The 26,105-nt window shown below is 45.6% G+C and overlaps 1 protein-coding gene across 2 annotated transcripts in view; it reads right to left on the bottom strand.

Moving 5' to 3' along the window:
• Positions 1-26,105, bottom strand: part of SAMD11 (sterile alpha motif domain containing 11) — a 181,368-nt gene that overhangs the window by 51,588 nt on the left and 103,675 nt on the right. For both annotated transcript variants that reach the window (XM_087755097.1, XM_087755098.1), the window contains 2 exons: positions 25,625-25,675; positions 4,419-4,543 (listed from right to left, as the gene is read on the bottom strand). In XM_087755097.1, the coding sequence (XP_087611223.1) occupies positions 4,419-4,543; positions 25,625-25,675 (176 nt within the window). The remainder of the gene's footprint in view (positions 1-4,418; positions 4,544-25,624; positions 25,676-26,105) is intronic.

Genomic DNA, 26,105 nt, shown 5'->3' with positions numbered 1-26,105 from the left:
AACCAGTGCTCTCCATTTTGCAAACATAAGCACCTCCACTCCCAGTCACAGAGAGGCAGAGAAAGAAGTTCACTGTTCTGAAAAGTCTGAGGACACGATCCTGTCAACGGTCAACCCAGATGAGAAGGAAGGAGGAATAGTGTGAGAGGGTGCAGATGGGTAAAAATCCTAAACCAGTGTGATGGATTTCCTCAGCCAGTTAAGAATTCACAGTTACAAACAGGGCAGCTCTTCCCGAAACCCAGGTCCCCCTGGGACCTAAGGAAATCCAAGTGCATCAGTAGTAATTGTAATAAATCTGTAGTGCCGCAGAGCAGGCCCAACACACGCAAGTTTGCTCCATGATTAAGAGATCTCTGTAATACCTTAAGGTCCCCAGTGGGCCCAGAGCAGTGAGATACAGCTAACATGCATCAAACGCATAAGAATATCTCAAACATTACCACAGCTGACGGTGGCTCCTAAGCCAATCGATAGGGCAATTAGATTTTATCAGTACACGCCTCTCGGCCACCTACTTCTGCTGTCATTGCAAAAGCCTCAGTTACCCCTGCCAGTTCCGGGTCTCCAGATATCTTACTGAGAAGCACCGGCTGGAGCAGATTTTTGCTTTTCTTGTAGATTTTTGCTGTTGGTATTCTTTATTTCCTTTAAAGGTCCAGTATCAGGAGACACTTCAAACGTGGGTTAAGCTGCCAGCTATTCTTATCTAGACGCCTTGCTTCAGTACACACACTAGCAGGGGGGAACACCACCCCCACCCCCAAATCTCTTATATGCTGAATCTCTAGAAGTAGGCTGTAATCCACATCTATTCCATATTGTCACAGTGCGGACAACACAGAGGTCTAGCAGAGAAGTTAGGGAGGACAAAACAGGAAACCGAGCTCTGTTGTTCAGTCATCATTTGCTTTATGGTCTTGGGCAAATTTGCGTTTCTGTGCCTTGGTTGACTCATGCACCTCTACAACATACTCGAAAACTGGTGGAAGGCATTATGCATCTTGTCCAACATTTCTGATGAAACTTCACGTGCTGGGAACATAACTACCTCCCTTTCCCCTTTATCACTGTAGACTAGCAATAACAGTCTTTCCATTATTTATGGTAAGTGTTATTTTCAAAGCACTATAGCTCTCAGATTTGCTAGCCCAGATTTCTGTAGATGCTGAATTTACCAACACGTCACAATCACTACATTGGTTTTAATCACACCTCACTGATGCAACAGATAGCATAGTTTTTTTGTCCCAGCGATCTCAAGCCCTAAGACTGCACCTCCTCTAGGCTTATTGCTCCAAATGGCTAGCGCCCACCACTGTGGGTTATTACACCCACCGAGGTGGGTTATTAAATCCTTGTCTAGTCAGGGCCAAACCCTATCTGAGTCTTTCAGGACCCAGTTATTTTCTAAGTCTTTCAGCTTCTGCTGTCCCAAACTAAGCTCTTAGTCTCTTGTTCCCAAATATAACCACCACCATTGACATGAAGCGACCTGTTTTCACTTAAAAATTATCCATAAGCCTTCCAAGGATATTAATATCTGTGCCGCTCTTCCAACCAAAGGTCTTATATGTTCCAGCAATACATCAGTCTCTTCAGCCCTTTTGAGCTGAACACCAGCCCAGATCTAGCTTTAACCCTGACTCTAGTCTCACCTATCTCCCAGAACTCATAAATGCCATTATTTTCCATTAGTTTCAGCCCCTTTCTGCATTTCAAAGACCATTAAAGATCGAGTAATACTTCTCATTTTCTAGTCCATGCTGTTCAAAACTATAGCACTGCCTCTAATCCTGGTTTTAACTATAAATCAAGGAACTCCCTCACAGAATTAATCATAAACCAACCAACCCTACCAACTTCAACCCTCTTCTTAACCCCATGGACCCTGCAACAAGCAAATCTCTGCCATTCATGCTGTCCTTGTTCTCAATCCTCTACGCTGCCTCAGCCGTAGCCGAGAAGCCATGTACCCTTCTGCATCCCGTTTTAGCAGTATGCACTCACCCCTCATCCTGCACTTGTACAACTTGCAGTTTGAGCTGCAGAGCAGCCTCCGGAGTGTTCAGCCTCTACTGGATGGGACTGTATGCCTAACTTCAAACCATAAATGCTAAACCAGCAACAGAAAACGTTTTAGCAGCAGATTCCAACTTACACTCAGAGCACTGCAGCTTGTGAGCGATAGGGGAGTTTTTAAACACATCGGCATTAACGTCATTTATTCAGCATTGTCCATCTCCAAATGCCTTTTTGAGGGCAAGATTCTCATAACCCAAATACACAGTATTGTTCTCAAAGGCATACAACGCAAACAGCAGACAACTGGGGGCACATTTCTTTTTCCCTTAGTGTTGTAACTAAGTGGTTTAAACAAGCGCCAGTCTTTTAGACTAACCCAACACTAACTCTCTTAAAATGATATATGTAGCAATTAGTTATACCATTCTTCCCTCTCACCCCTGCCAGTAAAAACAAACAGAACCAAGACATAAACCCAATAATCGGCATCAGCTACAAATCCCAGCACATTTTGTTTCTGTTCCCTTGACTTCCATGTCCGGGAGGTGGTGGCATAGGTACCAGTTCAGCACATGCTCTGAAGTCAGAGCTGGCAAGTTCTGTGTAGGCTTTGGCAAATGAGTCTTCCCTTAACCAAACAAGCATGTAGAGTGAGCTGGCTCCAGACAGCGGGGAAAAATCAGAGTTAAACTGTCCCTGTGGAGATGTGACAATGCCCTCTCTCCCTTCAGATACCTAATCTCCCCACCATCCCCCCACCTACTCTTTTGCTGGTCAGCTCTTGTCACCAAATCTATCATGTCCTGAAAAGCTCTGTCGCTTGGTGGCCTCTTGTGTGCATGAGCCCTCTTCTTTTTCATTGCTCAGACTTTCCTTGAGGTCAGAGCCAAGCATTGCTGCCCTCACTGCTACAACATGTGTGCGGGGCCTATGTTTTATATTTCTTACTGTTTCTTATGGTTAAGCTAACTAGAGAACCTCAAACATAAATCCTAACAAATAAGAATTAGGACTTCTCCATCCCATCTTTTCTACTGCTTAACACTGATGGAAATGAAAAGTACCCTTTGCATTTCTGGAATGCTATGGATCTCAAAGAATTTCAGCAACGCTGATCGAGCTCAGCAGTTTCTCTGTAAAGCAAACAATATTAAAAACCATTTTAACATACAGGGTCAGCTGGGACATATAGACCAAGCAAGGTCATACAGAAAAACGTATCTCTCTGTCCAGTTTGGCTTTTAGAGCTGTGTAGGAAAAGGGACTGTGGAGGCTCGTTAATGAAGAGAATATGGAGATCCAGCTGTGAAAGCAAAGACTGGGAGCTGCCCATGGCTGCTTTACAGACATAGCACAAATCCCTCAGTTCAGCACAACACATATATGGGACTGAACACTTTACTGCAAAAGTAGTCACAGCAGTACAAACTTCACTGCAGGCAGGAGGAACCTTTCTGGAAAGGGGTCAAGCCTCATGCAAAAGGCAAACCAGGTGCCTGTCCCATTACTGAATATCCTCCAAAGACATTCCCAAAGTGTATTAGATGTTGTGTTCCCTTCAGATCCGGGGTTAAGTTACGCAGTCAATAGAATGACTTACAAGAAAATATGAACAAAACCACAAACATACAGATTTTCAGGAAAGACCTGCATTAACATACAGAGATCCAATTCTGATTTGGAAGGACAGGGATCACTCAATACAAAAAACTAGAATAGCTCCCAGTTTTTCCTCAACTTTTACTTATAATCAAAAGCAAATCGTAGATTCTGCAAACAACAAGCAGATCCCTACTTTATTACCAGTGTCTCACTTGTTGACTGATGCATCTCTACCACCAAAGCATCCTTGCCCATAGCTCCCTTACTGACAGCCAGAGAGGCATGGTGCAGGATCCAAGAGGAGCATTTCTGGTTTCACCATGTTAAGTTGAAACCAGGTGAACTTCCCAAAAAAGCCAGGCAGCACTACAAAACCAAACGATCATGCTCACAAAGGAGATGGCAGGCACAGAGGCAGCATGGGGAACCTCTGATTAATGAAATTACGAATCAAACCATGCTCTCTGCAAGGCCTTTCTGCTTCACTTGACTCTAACCCTGGGGACATTTCACTTCTTTGCTGGCGCAAGCTCCTTTGCCAGTAGTTTAACACAGACCACTAGATCTGAGAATACCACAGGGCTGAGATCTCAAAAGGACTTTAACATCACCATGAAATCCTTTCCATGTTAATCTTTAACCAGAATATTAAAAGCTTTCATATAGCTCACTCCAAAGTGTAACACAAACAGCCACAGAAAAAGCAGCTGCTGAAAAAAATGAATAAATGTGAAAGAGAGAGGAGGGAAGTCAACAAACCCAAACCAGCAGGACGTGCTCCAGCTGCTTACCTGCTGCTCCTAAGCCAACGTCGATGCTGTTTCTCTTGAATTCACAGCGGCTCTGGGTCTCTGGCATAACGAGTTGACGGCTCTGATGCAGGTTGGAGATGATAGTGGAAAGGTCGTTATCACGGCTGCAACAGAGCAGAAAAGCACCAAGTTACGGAAATCCTATTTGCCACCACATAATTGATTTTTGTCTGTATGAGCATATGTGTGTGCGCACGCAAGACCCTTTTGTTTGCCCCTGCCATAGCTGTATTTCAAGAAAGGTTCTCCCCCTCCTACCCCTCAGGTTCCTAGGTAACCTCCTCTGGTTTGGGGGAGCGGAGGCTAAGTGCAAAACACTTCCCAAACAGAACTCTCATTTCCCATAAAGGACTCCGCAGCTGCCAGAGCTCCTGATTTCAGTTTTGCCAGATATAACTTGTGTGGGCCAGAACTTACATCTCAGATGGAAAAACTGAAAGTGTAGGAATTGGCAGATCTATTCCAGAATTAATAGGAAACTTGAACTGAAATAACTGATAGCTTTCTATCAGTTGCCACCCTTCTATTCTTAAAAAAAAGTAAGTTTTTCCATTCCATCACTGTTGGAACACAAGACTACTTTATTTACTTGAATAATAGTTTTTCTTTTTACAGAGAAACCCACCATGAACCTGGAGATCAGCACTGCTCAGAGCTGAGGGTGCAGATTTATTTACAAAACTCATTTTCAACTCTTCACTCTAACAGATCCTGAAACAATGCTCTCTTCCTTCTGGGACAAGAGAATGCATTAGAGCAGTTTAGCATTATTTTGCCTGTTATCGTTGCATCAGATTGCTGCTAAGTAGTCTAGTTTAGTCTTTTTGCTTTTCTTTTTTTTTCCTTCTATGGAGAGGGAGAACACAAACACAAAAAGACATTCACTGTAGCAGATACTGAAGTTCAGCTGGCAAATGCTTTTGCTTGCAAGCCACTATCCACTTGCAAAATATTTCTGAATAAATCATATACAAACACTGAATAGGAAGAACAAGCTAAAACGTATACATGATACTAAATGGAAGTGCTGGAATGTCTCCCTTTTGTTTGTTTGCAGTATATGGTAAATCACCCATCCTTCTAGCACAAGGTGCTTCCCCCAAGCTAAATGTGGCTATTTTTCTTCCTCTCCTCTTTCTAAATGGAAGATGACAGCCAGAAGAACCAGAGACACTCACAAAAAATTATACATATTAGAAATATTGCCCTCCCTCCCACATCCACAGCTCCCTCCCAGCCTCTACTCACATGACAAGTGCACCCAGTCTGTGCTGCTGGGACACACAGCACATGACCACCACCAACTCACTGGTGCAGAGGAGAGTGGCCTCACCTGAGACCAGCAGGACAGCACGGAGGGTGCATTATCTGCAGAATTACCTAGCAATGATCTTCCTTTAAATATCCCCCTCTTATCCCCCCTTACCTCCTCCCCACCTGCTGCACCCCCACCTACAGGCTATCAGCACTAGCAACAGGAGCAGATCTGCTCAAACGCTCCAGAGAGCCCATCCCTAGTGCAGAAGCAGGGGCTAATCTGTCGTCTAGCTCTCTGCTAATCAGATAAGTTTATGACAGAAAGTCTTTAGACAGAGGTACTTTCAGCGGGCGTCTGGCTCCAGATTTTCACAAGATGTAGCAGACAAAAACAGACTCTCATTTCAGCAGCCGCTGTCATGTTCCCTGCTGCTCCCCCCGCGCGCTCCCCCCACCCCCAATCTCAGCGATGAGATAGGATGCTCGGATCTCAAAGCCTTTGAGCACCCATTGCATCTTCCTCCGCTAAACCAGTTCAGATTCCTCCTTATGCAAGCAGAAGGCTAATTACTTAAGCAAGCCCACAGGTGAGTGGGAAGCCCATTTCTCCTGTGCCAAGCAGTTTTGGGTCTTATCCTCTTTTAGCTGCCACCTTTAAGATGCATTATGCAAATATTTTGGTGTCTTAAGTCATTTATGGGATTAATGTGAAGTGATTATCAGTTCCTTTTAATCATGCCAATCAATAACTGGATGTCAGGGACAGAGGACAAATGCAGATAAACGCTGCCATCAGCACAATGCTCAGGAAAGGGCGGAGGAGATGAGCCAGAAGTGCAGAGGGAGAAAGGCAGGGAGTAGGAAGAGAAAAATGGGATAATTACATCTTTGCATTTGCAGAGTGTCTTGCATCCCAATTGAGCCCAAAGCACCTCTGATATGTAAACACGTTAGGAGAGCTACAAGAAGGAATTGTTTTATCCACCACTAAAATGCAACTAACTCTCTTTCTGCAGAAGAGCATAGCAACTCCTTAACGTGACTTAATTCTCCAAAACGCAAAGAGTGCCGAACACTGCAATATATCCACTGTAAACTAAAACCAGGAGACCTACGTAGAAGGGAACATTACCACACCAGAAGTGTTATTTTTCTTCCCCAACAATCTTGTGTTTTTAGGAGATCTTCCATGGCCTTAAAATTAAAACCATCATAGCATGCAAAGGTGCGTTAGCAAATTGTAACTCCACACACGAGCAGATACCACAGGGCTGACAGGTATACTCTACAGGCTTTGAATTCAACGCAGTCTACCCACGCAATTAGGCAGGATCCCAGGAAAACATGACTTTGCTGGAATACCTTTGCGGAAGGCAAACCGAACACCAAGGTGACATTGAGAGGAAAGGGAAGGAAGACTAGACATAAGGCTGAAACAGCTTTTAAGACATCAAACTGTCCCCAGGAGTTGTTCCTTTTGCCTTAGTGCATGGGAGGTTTGAAGCAGAGACTGCCTTTTTGTTCTGGGCTTGTTCTACACCTGGCACTATGGGAGGTAGCTTATAGCTGGGGCTCGGTCTTAGTATGAGAAAAGAGAGTGAACGGTAACCAGAGCTTCTTATGAAAAATTGAGGTACCTTTCTGCATAGGTGAAGACTTTAAGCATTTTTTAAAACACGGTAGGCCAAGCCAGCCCCAGCAAATACAGCTCCACACAGCTGCAATCAGACTCCACTGATTGCATGGGCTCTCTAATAAGGAACATACTTGCACAGGGCTCTGCTTAGACCACAGAGGACTTTCTGCCACCATGTTGGATCAACAGAACAAAACACCAGCTTTGGTTCTGCAGCTGAGAACTCTGCCACCTCCACCTTACCCGTGACTCCACAAAACACCATTTTTACAAGAGATCCTCCTGAACCTCCACAGAGCAAAGTCCAACTAACTGCTTTCGTCCCAATGCCATTTAATAAAGCTAGTGAAAGTTTAACTTTTAATTGAGTCTCAGTTCTTCAGTTACTCCATGCCTTAGCCAGGAAGAAGGGCTCTGCCCAGCTACCAGCAATTTTCTGAAATAACCCTGCTTTTGCACACTCACTACCTCAGACTACAGCACTGCAACTGCACTTCCAACCCTGAAATCACATTTTCTGCTGCTGCTTGGCCCAGCAGGAGGACAAAAGACATAGCACTAGCACAGGCTTTGGGAGATCTGCTTGGTCCATATGCTAGAAGTTGCAAAACATGAGTTGTAACTCCAGCCTGGCCAAACTCCTTCACAACTCAGTCCTGGCCAGGCCTACCCCCCAGCCCTGAGGGAACACCTCAGCCAGATCACACTCACTGACACCAGCCCTACACCACAAGGCAGGCAAACACCTACCTCAACCATTTGCCACAAAAATCCTAGAAACAGCCTAGAAAAACTCAACCAAACACTTACCTTCTGAAGGCAAACTGCACACTGCACAGAGGGCTGCCCTCAGCAGAGCAGCCCGGTCGCCCAGCGAGCACCTGCGGCTCTGCAGAACAGGCAGCACCTGCGCGCGGGCAGCGCCCGCACCTGCGCAGGGCAGCCCCAGGCTGCCGATGCCGGCCCTCCACCCCGTGTTTCCATTCCCTTTGACTAACTGGTCCCCGATTCCTCAGTCCCATTCCTCATTCTTCACTCCTCGCTGTCGGCTCTGGACATTTGTGCCCGCGTCCTGTAAAAGAGGCCCCGTCCAGCACCTACCAAAGCCCATCTCGCGGACACGGCTAGGAGGCTGGCTCTCGATGCACAGAGCTGAGCAGTGCAAAGCACAACCTGAACAAGTGGCACAGCACAGAAGCCAGACCCTCTCCCTCAGCCCAGGTTACAGGGTATTCTCTATCTGTTCAACCCGCTCACAATAGAGGACAGCGTTTTCAAAAGACAGCAAGTCTCTTGGGGAAAAGGCTATTCGTTCCCCTGGGTTTACACACCACCTAAGTTGCTCACAGTAACCCTGTCATATACAGCACAGGCAACAAATTCACGGGCTCAGGGCTCCAGCAGGCAGAGCCAATGCAGGATTAAAGATCCTTCCCTTGGAGGGAATACAACAGGCAAAAGAACAGCCAGCTTGCAGGACCTGAGGTCGGATCCAGAACACGCACTTTGGGGATACCAACATACATGTCGTAATGCCTAAAACTTGGCTGCTTGGTCTGGCACAGTCATTAATGCAACTGAAGGCAGGGACCTAGGCTCCCTGGAAGGGAAACCGAAACGGGTGTGACAGCATCCCCTCCGAAGTCCCCATCAGCAAGAGCACAGCTCTTGCATGACCTCAGTGGGAAGGAGCCTGCATTAAGGGGATTGGAGAGGGCTGCTCCTTCCCATGTAGAGGATTCCCCCATCTGTGTGCTGAAGCCAGTAATTCCACCCAGGTGCTCACTTGCAGCCCCAGCAGGGCAGAGTCACACTCCGCTTTTCCTTTGTCTTGCCTCTGAGCCGCTGCTGGGTGCCTGTTAATGCAGGCACTCCCCCATACATGCACTGACACATGCACACACAATCAGATTAAAGGTCTGATCCCTTCCAGTAGCATACTATTATATTTTAAAAACCAGATTAGAGAAGGGGGCTTGAGCAAGATACAGATCTCCTGAAAGGTCAAGGAGGAGACAAATAGCCTTCTGTAGGGCTGCAGGTTGCCATGGCAACATTCAGTTTGCATGGGTTTCAGTAATTAATGGTTTGGGGACCCGCAGTAATACAGGTATGTTTCCAAGCAGCAGAGGAACATGTTCTGAGGCATGACTGTCTGGGCACTTCCACTTCAGAGCAGCAAGTTTTGCTCTTGAGGTAAAATGCAGGGTAGAAAACGGCGTACTTACTGTCTGGGACTGCAGAAGGCAGGTGGCTGGCTGGCCACAGCCAAATTTGCTTCCGAACTGGGAAGCGACTCAGTGCTACTGACAGTCTCATAAGACCTTTCTTCCTCTGATACCTGGCTGAGGATGAGCGAAGCTCTGATCACAAAAAGTGTTTTTCAGGTATTTCTGCGATGTTGGTGGGCAAAGTTTTACAAAAGAACTTGCAGCACTACAAGATTTTTGAGTCTGAACTTCAAATCCAATGCACATTTAACCTCAATCCAGAATGCTGAAATTCGCCCTGTCCTGTATCTGAACAGTGAATCTAAACATGTCTAGTAAAGATAAACTCCTGTTGTTGCTTTCAATTACAGCTGATGTGCTGTTGCTCATTCTCTATTTGAATCCATTGTCCTGTAAGTCATCACACTTAGCATCTGTGGAAAGGAGTAAAATGTTACAAAAAGATGAGGATCTTGTGCGGCAAAGAAGTGCGTGATGATGGCTGATGCAGGAATGAGATCCCGTCTTCACTAAGAAATCCTTCCTACTAAGAAATAAGGGAAAGGGAGCAGCTACCTAACAACACTGTAGACTTCCCCCAAGGCCAGCTGTAGCTTTGAGAATAGCTGCAAGTGGCACAGACCTTGTAATGAACCTGGCCTCATAAGGAAGACTCTAACAAGGAGTAAAGCTGGCACCGGTGATGTGTAAGTGCTTGTTTATTATTGTGCTCCATGTAGCATCGGAGAAGTAACCATCCCACCAAACATGCCATGTAGCTATCCTGCCTTTGCCTGGCCCATTTATCCACTGAAAAGAATGTCCTAGGCTTTCGCAAGCTGCTTTCCATCCAACAGGAATCCCATTCTGCCACTAGGCTCTGTCTTGCTGCCAAAAGCAACAGTCAGAGAAGTGGCTGGATATTATTGTGGCTTGGGCAATTTTCAAATCCTAATGAAGAGAGGGCACAGGAGCAACAGATCCATTTACCAGGAATGCAGGAAAGCTGTGATAAGGGTTTCATCTAAGCCACAGGCAACTGAGCAGCTCACCAGTCCACCACAACTCAGGCCATCCATGCTGCAAGCAGCAACCACAAAGCTTTAAAGGCCAAGTCCAAACGGCTCCTTTACCTGGATGTAGTATGAAATGAAAGCTGCTCTCTAACAAAACAGCCACCTGACCCTGGAGGGTATTTCTGAAAACACTGTACACTTGACCTGTCATACTGGCAACAAAAGAAAACTGCAGGGGAGCACAGCATAGGAGGCATATGCCGCAGGTTCTATGCTAGGTCTGGGAAACAACAAAAAAGGTCTCATCCTAAAACCTCCCACCCAAACCCAACAAACATTGGTGCAGGACCCTGGGGGCATTGTCAGGACAACACGGATAACTGTGCGGCCCAGATACAGATCAGAGCTGATAGTCTAAAATTCCCTGTCACATCCCAATGCTCTGATATAAGGAGCCTGCTCTGCAAGCAGCAATGAGACGTACTAATAACTAATGGCTGCAAAAATTACCACTGGAGGAAAAAAACCCCATTGCTAATGTTCTCTACAAATGCTTTGATTGCTGCACTGTCTATGTTTAATGGAACTAGTTGGTCCTCTGTCTCCCCCGAAGCTGGTTGTTCTGATGAGACCTTCTGTAATGGCAGTATAATGGTCCACCAGTGGTCATTTGATAGCTGCACTGCTTACAGGAAAAGGCACTCAAGGGGAGAGACAGCCACATCAACAACTGGTGGCAGCATCACCCGGACAGAAGGTGTCTGTTTGGGACAAGCTGCCACAGTAATCCATGGGCACAGCTGTGGAGTCCGCAGAGAAGCACCTGCAGGACAACAGCTAAACCAGCAGTGCTGTCATTTCTGGCACACACTGTGTAAGCAAAGTCATCTAGTCTAGCTAATGAGCCACAACCTGTGCTCAAGGAAGAAGTCTATCATAGGGACCGCCACTGAACTGTCAGATTTGCTAAGTGTGGCCGTCCCTTGGGACATATAAATGAATTAGGAGCAAGCCCTTTCAGGGAGGCTGTGGTAACCAGACACGCAGCAATCCTGTGTGACTGACTTCTGGGAACAATGATCTTTTTTTGAGCAACATCTGCACCATAACCCTCTGACTGGCAGTGTTTGAAGCCAGCAGCTATTGCTCCAAGACCCATTATGGTCCTTGTCTTGTCCCCTGGTCCTCATGCTGACCAGCATTTGGACCCTCACTCCAGTCACCTCTCCTCAATCTCAAATGGCCCCAGCAAACCAGTCCCTTACCTCTGCTGAAAGCTGTCTTCCCAGCCAGGTTCTGGAGCCAACCCTGCCAGCGCACACAGCATGGAGTGACTTACAGAGGGGACTGCACAAATGGGGAGACACCTCAGGCTCTTGGCCCCTTCAGTGTGGGTAAGCAGGGAGGTGCTGACAAATGCCCCTGCAGGGCACCTGAGTGGAGACGCACCACCCTGGAGATCCGCGGGAGGTGGCAGTTTCCAGTGATTGTTAACCCAAGCCGGATTCAGACTGGGAGCAATGCCTTTTAAATGTGTTTCATTTACAGACATTAGCAGCAACTGCATCTTTAACAAGGAGAAGGATGAGGAGACTAATGGATGGAGACAATTAACTAAAATATAAATCAGTGTCAGAGTCTCTGCATCTAGCAGAGGCAGCCAGGCGCCCGCAGGGTCTGGTGATTCTCACAACGCGCTGCTCGAAGTGACTGAAAAGAGCGATTGCAAAGAGGGGGAGGGAGACGGGAAGGAGAAAACTTGGTCAAAATTTAAATAATTTTCAATAATGGCTGCCTCCCTGTTTGCTGCAGCCCTCTCCAACATAAGGAGGCAATAGTAACAGTAACCTCACTACAAACGTCGTGCCCCATCCTCCTCACAGGGTGAGCCAGAATGAGCCCTGTGTGCCTCCTAGAGATTGTCTGTCTTGCTGTCAGACAGGGTTTGCTCTGCCCATGCTCTGAGCTGCAAGATCACATACAGTAACCTTTCAGTGCTTGATAGGAGGCACAAAAAGTGCAAGTTGCTCTGCAGAGGAGGTATTTCACCTGCGGTGCAGCACCACTCAGCTGTGCCCAAAAAAGGCTGCTCCAGTGGTTAGGATATTCAGCGCAAGTTTGAAACTCAAGCTGCCATTTTTCTGCTCCAATTTCCTGCCCAGACTTTGCTGGCAGGTCAGTTAACCGCTTTGTGCTGCTGTTCCCATACACATGGCGATGCACAGGGGCACTGTGTGAGTGGGAGGCATTAGACCCCAAGAGGCAACCTGGTACTTCAGCAATAGGAGTTCCAGATATACCTGAGATAAAAAAGAGGGAGTGATATTTGCAGTAGACACAAAATTGCATAGATCCAGAAACTGCAAGACAAATAGCTGAGGGAATGGTGAGTGAATCTAGCACCGGACCAGACTGGCTAAGTCTTTTCCTAATACTTAATCAAATCAAAGGCAAACTGTGAAAACCCAGTCAAAAATGTACAACTGTCTTTGAAGGGATGCAAAGCAGGAGATTGATGCCAGGTTTGGAAGAGCAGGGAGACTCAGAAAAGTAGCATGGGAGGAAATAAAACTGAAAAATATTTCTTTTTAAATATGTTTCACTAGCTCTCCATCCCCTTAACGATCACACAGTAAGTGCAGGGATTATATTAAATTTTACTGATCAATACAGCTGCCATAAAACTGTCCCGACCCTCTGCCCCTCCCTACAATAAAGAAAAAAAAATCCAATATGCAAAAGGAGGAATGTCAGGGCTTGCAGCGGGAAAGACGCGAGGACATTGATTAAGCCAGGGAAGGTGGAGATCAGCGCAGGTGTGTGCCCATGCATCCTCTGCACAAACCCTCCTATGTCACTCTGAGGAACACACATGGGGTTTTTTTTCCTTCCTCATTCTCAGCCCGACCGGACACAAGTCCGGTTCAGGAGTGGATTTCAGTGGTCCCCCTGGCTCAGGTAACAGATCCACAGACTCTGTTTACTCTGCAGTGACGTCCTTCTACATACCATACACACCGTTTCTACCCAGGCCAAGTCCCTTGCCTGGCCAGGTCAATACGCCAGGAATGACAGACAGTTTGCAGCTCCAAGGAGATGGCAATATTGCCAGAACCTGCAGAAACACAAGTGACTTTTTCTTCTCTGTCAACCTCCTCTCCCCTCTCCTCACCACCTCCCCAAACAACAAGTTTCTGGTGTAAGGATCAGACCCGTGCCACAGCCAGGCTGTTGTCAGAGCCATTTAGCAACAAGCAGACAGGGCGAGTGTGTCGCTCAGGGCTACCCAAACTGGAGCATACACCCAGGGACAGGACAAGCATGTAAATCAGTCAGTGACTGTGTGAAGGGAATAATGAGCTTTTTATGGAAGCCATTAAAAGGAAAACCCAGATTGGTCCATAAATACTGTTGCATCATTATAGCTCTGAGAAACAACCTTATGTAACAGCACAACTATGTAATGTCAGGACTGGTGTAAAATAACAACTCAAAGGCTCTCATATTTTTTAGTTAGCGTTTGTTTTAAACCCAAAACAAAACTAATAACCAATTTCCGAAGAAACACATGCACTCCAGCCCAGCCCTTGAAAAAAAATCCACCTTCTGTCTGCCTGCTATGCGCAGGTAAATCTGGCGCTCGTTAAGAGGACCTCGAAAGACAGACGTGACCTGGGGATTGCTGGCCATTGTGCTGCCGCAAGAGAAATACCTGACCGCGGCTCCCACAGAAATGCCACCAGTATCACTCCTTTTCCCTTAAACTGCAATGTCCAGCCTCTGTGGGCCATTTAATCACAGATTCATTGATTTTAAGCCCCAGAAGGGACCGTTAGAGCTACCTCGTCTGACCTCCTGCACAGAACCTGTCAGAAAATCACCCTATCGTATTCCCAGTTAATCGCGGCAGCTCAGAGTGAACAAAAGGTGCAACCTGCGTCTCTGCCCACCAGGAAGCAAACAGAGACCCTCCATCTCAGAACCCCGACCACAGAGTCCAGTGCTCTGGGAGTAAAATGGTCTGTTTATTCCCAAGAGCTGATGAATCCTCTCAGCTTCTTCCTTACTAGTATGTAAACCTTCCTACCCAGACAAAAAAAGCGCATTTCACAAGATGACCGCTCTGACTCCCTGCCACATGCGCAGCACCAACTCGGTGCAGTATTAACCATCTTCCAGTCCGGCAGAACTGAGAGTCATCTTGGGATAAAAAATTCTGCAAAATAACTTTCTCCTCAGCATGTCTTGGTTTGCCCTGGCATGGCCTTTGAGTGCCAGAGGTCCTTGAGCAGACAGGCAAGGTCACTGTCTCTGACACTCCCAGGCAGTAAAACCAGGGTCACTGAGTCAGCAGAAACAGGGAAGGGATGTGGATCAGGGAAAGCTCGCAGCTCAGACCGATCAAGGGCTCTTCCCCTCCTCCCTCGCTCCTGCTTATCACCTTGCACACAGCTCAAAACATCCAGCAACATCTCCCTAATCACATAGCGCGCAGCCAATACCTTTCCTCGCAGGTCGGCGGTGGACAGAACAGCCAGAGCAGGATAAGACCTAAAGCTGGGCACAGGAGGATTTGGGTCAAGGATTTGAAGGCTCTGATCAGGTGACTAATAAAGACGTGGATGGGGCCGAGGGGTGCAAGGGGGAGCAGCAGAGTTTGTTTCACTGTTAAACAACAGGCAGCACGACCCGCTGACAGGCTGTGTCACTTTTCCATCAGAGATAGGCAGATAAGCCCCAGGCAAAGAAGCTGGATGCAAGCGAGCTTATGTATGTGCAGCTCTGAGGAGCAGAGGGGCTCCCTCCTTCCTCCAGACCTCTCTGTGCCTTACTGCCTCTCCCCATCCCACCTCTCACGCTCCAGGACCTCTCTGGCATAAGCTGGGCAGCCTCAGCTCCTCTGACCTGCCACTTCATGAATTGCAATGTGGCAAACTGCCGGGAGGCAACCCACCTTGTGATGCACTTTCTGGCTCCCTCTCCTTATTTCCCAAGTTCGTCTCTAACTTCCCTATCTGCTGCAAAAAGCTAGACCGTGCATCTACCTGGCGACTGACATTTGTAGCCAGCAATGTGTTCAACAGCACTTTCACATGCTCAACCAAGTGCAAGCTGGCCCTGTTATTCAGGGATCCAGCTTGGGGCCTGGTGAAGGTAATGGAAAGGCTCCCACCTACCTCCACTGCCACAGCAGTAAGCTGTACCCCAGGGGAGTTTTGCGCTCTAGACAGAAGACAGAAGCATCATTTCCAGCAGGCAAAGCTCAGGGCACAGTTGCCTCTCATTCCTTGGCCTTCTTGGTTATATTTTTATTGCTCAGTCTTTTGGTTGCCTTTTAAAACTTCATCATTGATTAAAAAAACCTCTCGGTCACTCTCTTAGACATCAATCTTGATAGACCTTGACAGACAACAATATACCAGCGCCCACTTCTGCCTCTCAGGTATCTCCACCTTCTGATGAGATGTCACCCATCAGACACAGGCAAAAAGGGAAGGAAAGGGGAAAGGCAAGGGAAGGGAAAAGAGGAAAGAGGGAGGAGTAAACAAGTTTTACCAACTGGAGGGAGCTGAGAGGCCTGAAGATCCCCACCACAACCATGGGCAATACAGCCCTAATTCTGCCTGCAGACTTCTCTTGGGGGAAAAAAAAAAAAAAATCATCCTGCAATGTCCCAAGCAAAATGCTCATAAAATTTCATTAATGCTCATGACAGTTCATAAAAATGATCCGTAGAGCTGGCGACTCCAAAATTAGGTGGAAATAAGTATAAAGATGTTTTTATTGTAATCCTGCTTTGTCATTCGGCTCTCTGCAAGCCCATAAATAAAAATGAGATGGAACTACACCACATTGATGCTGGACTAGAGATGGGGAAGAGATAAAGCACTGAGATGAAGCACAAACCCAGTCTGTCATTACGGGCACCTTATTCTGAGAGTTGGTTTTGACACGTGCCCATCTGCTAAGGTGCCACATTTTAGCCTCAGATTTTCCCTCTTGTGTGCAGTAATGCAGATAGGGCTTCTGAGTTTGAAAAACTATCAGACAGGCCTAGTGCATCTCGAACCCTGCATTTCCACCACAGTTGTAATCTCGGAGCCAAAAAGCTTACTGTGCAGCAGGATAAAGGAGCACGGTGACGTCTGAGAAAAGGAGAAGGGCGCAAAGCATTAGAAATAATGAGAGCCTGAATCCAAACAAGGTAGGGAAAACCTTAAACATAGTCAGTCACTTTACTACTCCTCCATTACCAGCAGGATACGCTGGCCCTCCAGATGAGACACCTCACCTAGACTTGTAAAAAGTACAGGGATTACAAAAGCCTGGTGTAAGCGCTGTGCAAGACTCACTGGCAAGGTGTAGCTCCTGGGAAGCACCATCCCCGTATGACGCTTGCATTGCTGTTCATAGCAGTCTCCTGCACTTTCTGCCAGCCTCATTGCCCCCGGCTCTCTCTGAGGCAGGACACCTAAAGGTCTTGTGCTATTTTCCTCTCATAAGGACACTGAATCCAGTACCCCAAGCTGGCAAGAAGCCTGAAGGTTAGTTACAGTCTTTCTCCCGCCTGACATTTTTTCTTAGTGCAGATGTGCGCCCAAGTACACACATGACTTGTCCCTTGAAAACATCTTTGACTTCTGCCTTCTACGCACACACTTGTTGGGCAGCAACCCAACACAAATTCACCAGAGTTCAGAAGGATTTTCCGTAATGGTCCATCTTCATCGGCTCATCTGCCACAACCACTACAAGCGTCTGTGCATTTTTCCTCTGAACATCCATCAAGCCCATACTATTGATCACCCCCTCCCCGAGCACAGGCTACAGCTCACCTTGGCCACTAATAAAAAAAGTTTCACTAAGAGAATAATGAAGGCAACCATGGCAAGCAGAAACGCGGTTGGAGAGCAGGGTGTCACATACTTCTGACAATCTCTTATTTTGAGTCAAATGCATTTCATGAATAACTAAAACCATCTCCATTCTGCTCTTCCCCTGCCTCCTCACTATACAGACCTCGTGAGTCAACCTCCAATACTTCATGGACTCCTGCAGCTCACATTGGATCCCTCCCTCATCTTAGAGCTTCAGTGTCTCTTTGTTTTCCTTTACATTATTTCCCAGGGGCTTAGCGTGTTCCCATGCAAATTTATAAACCCTTCTTTCAGTTCCCCAGTTTGTCATTAACATCAACCTAATCACCCCTGCTTACCCCAAATTTCCCCAAGTTCCTAGGTCTCCCATGCTGGATCTCCAAACTCGTCCCTTAAAAAAATACTTCTGAAACTCTGTTACTTGTCAGAATCCAAGTCACACCCAGCTTCACCCTCTGCGCTAAGCAGCTGCTCGGGCTGCATGCATGCAAGTGCAGGGAAGGGCCAAACGATTCCTCTGCCTGCAGCACCAGGCAGCCCGGAGGTCCTGATTTTTCTCCTGACAGATTTTTTGGCACATCTGATTTGCACCAAAAGCAACGGGCTTGTCCTGCTGACATGTAGAGTGTTCCCTGAAGTTTTGGACTTGTCTAGATGCTGCGTTCCAATGTTCCGCAGTAACAGACAAATAGAAATGTTTTGCTCAGCCAATAAAAAGAATGTGTCGCTGACACGCAGCTGGTGTGCCTAATGGATATAAAGTCTCTTTAAATATCCCAAATTCTCTTCATTTTCTCAATTCATTAAGCCGCCTGCTTTGAACTGATGAAATATTAAAATACTCAGATGAGCTATTTTAAATGGATGATAGGGTATAAGTTTAGACAATGAACAGTGGGAACTGATGATCTACAGGAATCACTCACATATCCAATGTATTAAGGACAAGACAGACTTATATTTGAATCCTTTCAATTTCACAGCAGGGTGTGAAGAGGGAGGTCGGAAAACCTCCTATTCCAGGAACATGCCCTTCAAGTTTTGATCCAACATACAATCTAAAAGCAGAAGGATACGATTTTCTCTTTGATCGCTGTATGCAGCTGAAATATATCAAGAATGCTCCCCAAAAGCTGCAACCAAGCTAATGTATATCTCAACAATATACGCAGGTCTTAAATGCCTTCACAGGCTCAGTTTATCCAGAATCCTTTCAGTTCCCTACAAAAGGTCCATCGTACCCCCCCTCCCATGACAGAGACACTAAAGAGATGACAACATACTGGGGATAAATATGAAGAGCATTACCCTTGACTAAGCATTCCCTCATCTTGTAGGTATCTAACAGCTTTTCTCACCTACCCTATTTGAAATATATTTGTATTCTTCTAGCTTTAAAATGAAAGCTAAAACTAGGTTATCAGCTACCTATTCACCTTTAGCATTTCTCTGTATCTCTGCTAGTACATAAACGGTCTCCTTTCCCTAACCCATCCCTATAGCCAAATGAAGCTTCCGGGGAATGAATATAAGAGCAAAAAGTACTGCTAATGAAATAATGATGAAATAATTATTTCAGATGAATTACTGAAATACTTTTCAGCAAACCAACAGGTACTGATTTTCTCCTCCCTGTTCATCCGTTCTTCCCTACAAGTATGTTCCTTCCAGAATCTGCACAGACAAGGCCATAGATAAGGCCTTGTTTGGCCTTATCCCTACAGGCCAGGGAGAAGCAGAAGCTACCCAGGTAACTCTGCTCTACAAGACTCCTTGAAAATCCCAGGCCTAATTCATGCACTCACGTGGGCCTTGGGGAGCGTCCTGCCAGCAGCCTCTGTGGAGTCTAGGAATACAAGCAACTTCTAGCACTGAATTTCATCAGTGCCTTCCAGCAAGATGGTGTCAAGAACAACTTTCTTTGTTTCCTGCCAGTACAAGTCTTTTGGGGGGTTTAGATCCACAAATAAAGGGAAACCATATACTCTATAGAATAGAGCCAGAAGTCTGTCCTGTTGCCATTTGAAGTCCCCAAAAAGCAGCTGATGGGACATCACGCCCATACGTAGGAGCTCCTCCCGTTTTATCTCAATATCTACACTTTCAAACTTCACATGGATGCTTTGTGGGTGATCAAACAGAAGCAAAGCAAAGGTTGCTAACATTTTTTTCTAAAGAACTGGAGGCTCAGCTCCTTGGCTGAACCTTCCCAAACACTCTTCATTCTGACACAGAAAGTTCTTGTTAACGTCTATCAACTATGTGGATTTGGGGTGGATTTACTTTACTTCTCGTCTTTCAGTTAAACAAAAGAACACATCCATTTACTTGTTGGGCAACTATTGTCTAAAATCAAACAGGTATGTCACTGTTTGATGAACAAACTGAGTTCACCCATCTGGAAAGTCTTTTCCTTCCAACGTATTGTCTCCATATAAGCATGCCTTGACTGCCAACAACAGTGGCATTAGCCAAGAGCTTCCTTGTATTTATTGGCTTTGCCTTCAGGAACCACGTCCTGGTTCACAGCTTTAACTTTAACAGTTACAAAGGTGAGAGCTCTTTGTATATTCCGCCAAGATGGGGATTAAAACATTTCCTTAAGCAGTCTACGTCCCAGTGCCACTGCAGAAATAATCTGGAAGGGCCAAAGTCAGCCTCGTATTGAGTAAGTGTCCTCCCCATACCAATCCAGAAGTCACAGTTAATACATTCTGTGGTCTTTCACTGGGATCTTTTTAAGCTCTCTATAGCATACATACAGTCAAGAGTCAGCTTCACAGTTGTCCTCCAAAGTCATCATGAGTTATGGAAACAGCTCTGCAGATCTACATACAGTTGGTATCTCACCAGTCTTCTCTGCCCTGACTTAAATCAGATGGGCAAAATCTGACTCGCTCTGTTTAGTTCAGCTCACTATCAGCTTTTTCAAGTGGGGCTACTGCTTCAGCCCTGCTGCCCGTTGGTGTCAAGGCAGAAATCAGTGACTGACATGGAAGGGCGAAGGCAGGTCCCCATCAGAAGGCACTCTTGTCCCTCTGCCACTGTCTGATTTTTCTGCTGTAGCTTAAAGGTGCTTATCTGACAAATACCAGCTCTTTTAGCAGCAGATGCTGAAGACTGCAGGGCATAAAGGGGTCACATCTAGCTTCCAGGTGCTAAAAACTTCTTGTGACCTTTTAGTACCTACTTCAGGTCTCCTAGATTAAAAGGCAAAAGCTTACTAGGAAAAATAAATAACTAAATATATAAATAGACAGCCCAGAAGCCATCCTATATCAATCCTTAAAGGGCAGAGCAGCAGGATGCTCTGGCACTTGATAACGTTACCTGCATCACACAGCAATACTTTCTGCTGAGTCAGGATCAGCCTTGACATGTTCAGAACCATCTACTTTTCATTTCTCCTCTCCTGCTTTCTTTTTCTCTCCCTGTGTATCTTCCAAAGGAATGAGCTACATCAGTGAATTTCTCTTTAGTTTTCTTCTCCTGTATTTTTCATCTGCTTCTTCCACTTGGCCTGATTTTTTAATGTCCTCTTCCTTCCTGACTAACCTGTTTCATTCCTCCTTAAATAGAGTTTTCTAAAAAGTGTGCAGCTGTACCACATAGACCAAATATGCACGTAACAATCCAGTGTAAGCACTGCTCTTTAAACTCAGTTCTGCCTGAGTAAGGGTTTATGCTAGGGTTAAATCAAGGTGGAAAGGCCCACTAAGTATGTTATAGTCAGATTTAAACATACACATGCACAGCGATACACAGGCTTTTGGTCAAATGTCTGTCTGTCTAACATACATTCTAATATGGTTCATGCCCATCCAGAAAGGCTGGTTACACACCACTGTAATCTTTGCTTAAACTGTGGTTGTTAAATGCATTTTATTTGCTCTGGGCAAACGATGCTTTTGTTTTCCTTCCCTCTCCTTACGCAGCCTTCATGTGGCATGTACCTGGATAAAATGATCCCCTGGCAGGCCCAGTAAGCTTGGAGTGTCCCCTCAAGTGGCTTTTTGTTCATACAGCAGTGAAGAGACTCTCTTGCATGCTCCTGCCTCTTCCTTTGTCACCGTTTTATGCCTGCACCAGCGCAGGACTTTGAAGACAGAAATGCTGCCTCGGATATTCTTTCAGAGTTTGCTTACCACGCAGCTAAAAGCTGAAGCGTGTGGCTGCACGTCAAGATGGCGAGCTCAATTCTCTGCTATGCTCCTTGTCTTTTTACGCAGCTTTAACCAAATTACATACCATCTTCTTTCCTACCAGTCAGGCCATCTTTAACAAGGGCAACACTGAACAACTCTTGATTTCCTTGGAAACAGGGACGGCTTAATTGCACTGGCAGTGTCTTGAAATTCTCAGGTGGGCAACATGTTTATTCCATCCTGAGCTGCATCACTGCATGGTATTAACATGCATGGCCTCTTATCTACTTCTCCCTCACCTCCCTGCAGTTCCCTCAAGACATCAAGTGGCAACAAATAGAAGGAAAATCCTTTTCCTCCCCAGAACTCCTTTTTATTCCACAATTTATTTTCATGAGATGCCTCAGCCTCAGAAAGGTAATCCTGCCTGTGGTGCTGAGCAACTGTGACCCACGCTGAAATCAACGGGAGCGGAGAGTAGGCATCTTGTGGCGGAGACCAGGCTTTAACCTTGTGTTTACTATTTCAAAATTTGACAGGCATGTCTTGAAATAAAAGGAGAAGTGCATCATTTACTGAACAACTTTAACACATTTCAGCAAATTATTCCAGGAACAATATGTCCATACAAGGGAATTCTACCTTAAAAAGGCAATTTTAAAGGAAGTCCAGCTGTAAACAAAAACTTAAACCTGTGTTAACTTCAAAGCTTACAAGGGAAGGGAGCAAAGCACCTGGCAAGACAAGGAGAGATCCTAATCTCCCCGTTCAGGACAATTCCCCTACCTGGAGCTTTCAGTTCTTTGCATATGGAATGATTTGTACCGCAGACAGCAATTCTAAGGCGGCTAAAGCCAATGAATCCAGGTATCCTCTGACAACTTGGAAAGGAAGATCAAAGACAAACTTAGGACAAAGAGGCAGATGAATTAAGATGGCAGTTCTCAGACCTGCCTGATTTAAAACAGCACGGTGACAGTGTGTATTCATGCAGGTGTGGTGCGTTGTGATGGTTTCCTGGCATGGGTTTGGGATGACCTCTGCAACTCCCATGTGCTGAATTGTGCCGGTCACTGAGAACACAGGGCAGCTAAACCTTTTTGCCCACCCTGTGATGTATTTTAGATGTGCCAGATGTTTTACAGAACTGTGTGGCAATTTGGGTCACGTAAATACATACAACCTTTTTCTGCACCAACACATAAACACACAAATGACTTTCTTTGCCACACAGCATAACACATGGTGTTTTCTTCGGAACTAGCAGGATAGGCACAATTTTGGATAGCTAAACTAACCGTTTGATCTGCAAAAGCAAAACTTCTGTTCCCAGGAGGAACTACTGATGTTTCTGCCAGGAGAGAGCTAAACTGAAGGGAACAAACAGTTAAGCTGAGGAAGCCCCAAAAGCGTACTTGTTGACATAAAAATCGGACTGTTATTTTATTCTATGCATTGAAAGTCTACAATTTTTTTTTTAAGATAGGGATTCTAATTTCCAAAGGTGTTTGCACCCTTAGTTGCCATTGTGCAGAATCGTTGTTCACATGGCTCTTAATTAAGGCTTGTGTCAGCACTTCCATTACAAACCTCTGCCTTTCAGGAGTTTATAACTCAGCCATAAAACTTTGCTCTAGGCTGAAATTTATCATGAAAGGATCTGCCTGGAAGGAATCCATTCTTTTGTATTTTAGAGTCCCAAAAGCTTATAGCAACAAACCAGGGATTTTATTCTAAAGGCTGCCATACAAAAAACTTGGGCTGTTTTTTATAGGAGTGCTGGGTGAGATGTGCCTGCTAGACTGGCTTCTGGATGCTTACTGATCAGCGTGGGGTTCTGTACTCTTAACATCCTAAGTTTTAGGAATTATGGGGTTTTCTGCTTCAGGGCCAAAGTCTGTGCTTACTTACATACCAGTAAATACCTCTGCCCTCACTCGTTCCCTAACGGAGTATGAATCAGTACAGATTTCCCACCCTTCGCTCCCCACTGCCTCCACTGAACCTCATAGGGATGCCAAGACTTAATTCATACTCCAGTACTCGACTAAATATAGATGGACTTGTCTCTCCAGGTGCACAGTTTAGGCTATGACCTTCACACACCAATGTTGCCAACAGAACAGTCCAAACGGTCCTCAGGTTGGGGCAGGGAGGGAGTGGGTAGGTGTGAATGGGTTAAAATGACAGAGACTCTTTGTCCTTCACTTCCCTGCTGCCCAATTTCACTCTTGTGCCACAGTTTTTTGGGAAGCACACAGAACATGGACAGAACTTGTTAGCACAGCATTTGAAGGGCATGTGATGGAGATGGAAGTAATTTCTAATACTCTCTGCTCCTGTAACCGATGCTTCGATTTGCAAAACATTCTGAGGCTCACAGATATAACAGAGAAATGCCCACATCAGCTGCAATACTGATAGGTACGTCTCTCTAAAGCTCTTAAACAATGTCCTCTTGAGTAAACACTACATTTGCTGCACTGAGTCTTACACACATTTAGACTTGTCACAAAAGTAATCAGATGAAATTATTTGCACTCCCTTGTCCAGACAATCTGATCTCCACTGAGTATGAATTGTTTCTTAAATGTTTGTGAAGTGTCTAGCATGCAGTGGGCACTTCCACAAGTAGTAGTAGTAGTAATATTTTCCTACTGGTTTTAAATCTCTAACTGAACAGGAAGTTTACACAAAGCATCAGAAACTACTTTTAGCAAAACAAAAATGTTACTAGTGGCCTGCTATTTGCAAGCAGATTCAATGGACCAGATCCTGCTTTCTACAGTATCCACATAGCATCCAGGTAGCACATGCAGAACCAGATTCCGGACTGCGCTGCACCCCACCCACCTCCTTCGGTTCTATGCTCCCCAAGAAGTTTCACAGCTGCACAGATTATTTTCTCTTGTTTTAGAAAACAAGCAGCACCTGCCAGGCTCAACTATTTCACTCTTGATGTGGCAATTGAGCATAAAAGAGAAATTTCAAAATTCCAGCTTTTTCTAGTGGAAAGGCAAATTTCTGCAGCTGTATTTTTAAAGGGTTAGAAAAGTTTATGACTACTAGCAACCCAGAAAGAAAATGCACTATGCTCGGGGTATCAACTAACCCAGAGGTCACAAAGGAATATTCATGTTTGTAATGGGTACCTTCAATTTATGAATTTCCACCTTCTTACGGTATCAGTTACTGCAGGAGATCAGACCTTAAAACCTATATACCAGACTGCTTTGGTAATCCTTCTCTTCTCACAGTTCAGGCTTCGATGTCATTTCTTTTATTTATGCTTTGTAAAACACTTGTCATTTTTTGAACATCAACTTTTTCCCGAGGTGACTTGTAAATAACCTTGCACTGCACTTTTGCAGCTGTAGTTCAACCCAGTCATACTTCACATTGCAAAATGCAGAGTCCTAATGGCTCCAGTACTTCGTACTTCAACGCTGCCGTCGATGCCTACATGCATAAGTTTTTGCAAGACCAGGGTGTCTCAGTGGCATCATATTATCTAAAGCCTCTGTCATCCAGTGATTCTTGCCACTTGCAGTCACAAGCCCACCTTTTAAGGTAGCACTGCTTTAAGTTTGCTACGCACAACACTGCAGCTCCTGAGCAATTCAGGAGCATCCCTCAGTTTGGCCTTCAATGAGCCTTTTGTGCAAAGAATCACTTTTGTAAATGAGATGCAGACTGCCGTGTCTCTTATGTCGGGAAACAGATCTGGGCCACCCCAACCTTGCATTCTTCCAAAAAGGGACCAGAGTAAACGTATCAAAACCAATAATGGGCTTTCTTTACAAGTCTAATCAATTCTCTCTTCCAACATAAAAGAGACTGTTTCCCCCCACAGACAACTTTCCCCAAAATAAAAACAAAAGAAAGGACATGTGGTAAGGGGAGAAAGAGGAACAAAGGAGAAAGAAAAAAACCTGCAGCACTGACAGTTAGAAATGTTCATTTACATCTAACAGCATCCATATGCCAGTAACGTATCATAAACTCTTAGCCTACCATACAAAGAGGGTGCCCCAAAATGGTACCTGCAAGAGGTCTCTCGGAAGGAGATGTTTAAATCCCAGTGGGTGTGTATCCTGTCAACAAACAAACAGAGAGGTCAATGGCACACGCTGAACACTGCATCTCTTGCCACTTAAAAGATCTGCTCCATCATGACAACCCACCCGTGGTCCTCTCAAACTCCCTCTCCTTAGCTTTAAACCACAGCTACTGCCTTCTTCCGAGCTGCGGGGTGCTGTGACGAGCCACGCCGCACACACGTGGCAGTCCTGAGTGTCCACAGTGGGCCACACAGTGCTGTAAATGAGACCTGCAGGTGCTGTACAGCGGAGAGAGAGCTTCTTTTTGCTGCATGCAGTCTCCCTAATAGGTGTAGGGACTTCAGGACGTTGTCTCAACTAATAGGGCACATTCAGAGGAAGCAGGAAGAGCTAAGCATTGACATTTTATGAAGAAAACCCAAATTTGTCTGTACTGTATTCCCTCCTCCACACCCGCCCCAGC

This window comes from Nipponia nippon, unplaced genomic scaffold (genome assembly GCF_047370975.1).
Source record: "Nipponia nippon isolate SJK-2023a ecotype South Korea unplaced genomic scaffold, ASM4737097v1 scaffold_19, whole genome shotgun sequence".
NCBI lineage: Eukaryota > Metazoa > Chordata > Aves > Pelecaniformes > Threskiornithidae > Nipponia > Nipponia nippon.
The sequence above is the reverse complement of the archived record's forward strand: the minus strand, read 5'-3'. Positions and strand labels throughout refer to the sequence as shown.